Raw genomic sequence first — 1,385 nt, forward strand, 5'->3', positions numbered from 1 at the left:
TACCGTGGTAGTTATAATACCCACATATTATTAACCGTGAAAAGCCCAGCCAGCAGGCTTTTCAAACCTATATATATATAAATATACTGCATATAACCGCGGCGATCTCTCTCGGATCCACCGTCGCGGAGCGTGGAAAGCACCCATTTCAGCCGACCCAGCCCCCGGTTCCCACGCTGTGGCTGCTGTAGATGGCAAAAAGTTACCCCCAGTTGCAAGGAATCGCCCAGCCTTAGGAGAGCTTGGCCACGCACACGGCCAGGGCGATGGCCATCAGGAGGACGGCGGTGAAAATGATCCCGGCCAGGACTCTGGTGGGATCGCAGAGGGTCTTGCTCTCGACCCCCGAGGTGGCGCCCAGGGAAGAAGCGCCCCCGCTAACGGTGGACAGCTCGGCGCCGGGGTCTCGCTTGGCCTCGACCGCCCACCGGGGCACGTTGACCTTCATCTCCATCTCGTAGATCATGTCCCCCACCTGGTGGATCTCCCGCTCCAGGTCCGTCAGGTCCACCACGTCGATGTCGGGCTCGGCTTCGTACTTCATGTTCTGCACGCTCATGGCCCGGGCGGCGAGGGCGGAGGTGCCGCCGCTCAGGCCGGTCTGGATGAGCGGCTTCTTGGGCACGTGGAGCGGGAAGGCCTGGCCCAGCTCCAGGGCGCGCCGCATGTCGCCCTCCAGGATCTCCAGGCAGGCGGCGAAGATGACCCAGAGGCGCTCGAAGTCGGCCCGCTCCTCCTGGGCCAGCGCCTTGTCCCGCAGGGCGGCCGTCAGCTTGGTGCGGGTCACGCCGGCCAGCTCCTGCGCCTTCCGCCGGCTCTTCTTCAGCTCCTCGCGCAGCTCCTGCGAGTCCGCCGCGCCCCCGACGGTCAGCACCAGGTGCCGGTAGCAGGCGGTGACTTTGCTCAGCGCGTCCAGCAGCGCCTTGCACTCCTCTCGGGCCATGGCGGCGGAGACGATGGGCGGGCTGCGGAGCGGAGCCGGTCCGGCTGCTCAGGCCAGGCGATGCCGTCGAGCGGAGCGCTGCCCCGAGCAGCCCCGGCCGTCCGGTGCGCGCATGGCCGGAGTCCGCCTGGAGCGCGGGGGCGCCTCCGCCTCCTCTTTAGCAGCCCTCCCCGCCGCTCCGGCCAGGCGAGGCTGCCCGGCTCGCCCTGCGCGCATCCCCCGCCGCTGCCTCGGGGGTGGGGGAGAGGGAAGCGAGCGCCAGGCGGCTCCCGCCGAGCGCCGTCTCCTTTAAGCCCGCCGAGGCTCCGGGCCGGGCGCGGTCTGGGCGCTTAGGGTTAAATAGCGCGCAGCTGGCGCCGACGGGGCCGCCCCGGGAGGATTCTGCCACCGCTGCTGCTGCTGCCGCTGCTGGGCCGGCCCGGTCCCTGCCCCGCCGCTGCCT

The 1,385-nt window shown here is 69.0% G+C and overlaps 1 protein-coding gene across 1 annotated transcript; it reads right to left on the reverse strand.

Annotated features, from left to right (window-relative positions):
* Positions 1–232: 232 nt before the first annotated feature.
* Positions 233–943, reverse strand: RGS9BP (regulator of G protein signaling 9 binding protein). Its single transcript, XM_015821677.1, has one exon. The coding sequence runs from the start codon at positions 941–943 to the stop codon at positions 233–235; it is 711 nt and encodes a 236-aa protein (XP_015677163.1).
* Between the last annotated feature and the right edge of the window lie 442 nt (positions 944–1,385).

This window comes from Protobothrops mucrosquamatus, unplaced genomic scaffold (assembly GCF_001527695.2).
Source record: "Protobothrops mucrosquamatus isolate PMUCROS unplaced genomic scaffold, P.Mucros_1.0 scaffold1379, whole genome shotgun sequence".
In the NCBI taxonomy this organism is placed as follows: domain Eukaryota; kingdom Metazoa; phylum Chordata; class Lepidosauria; order Squamata; family Viperidae; genus Protobothrops; species Protobothrops mucrosquamatus.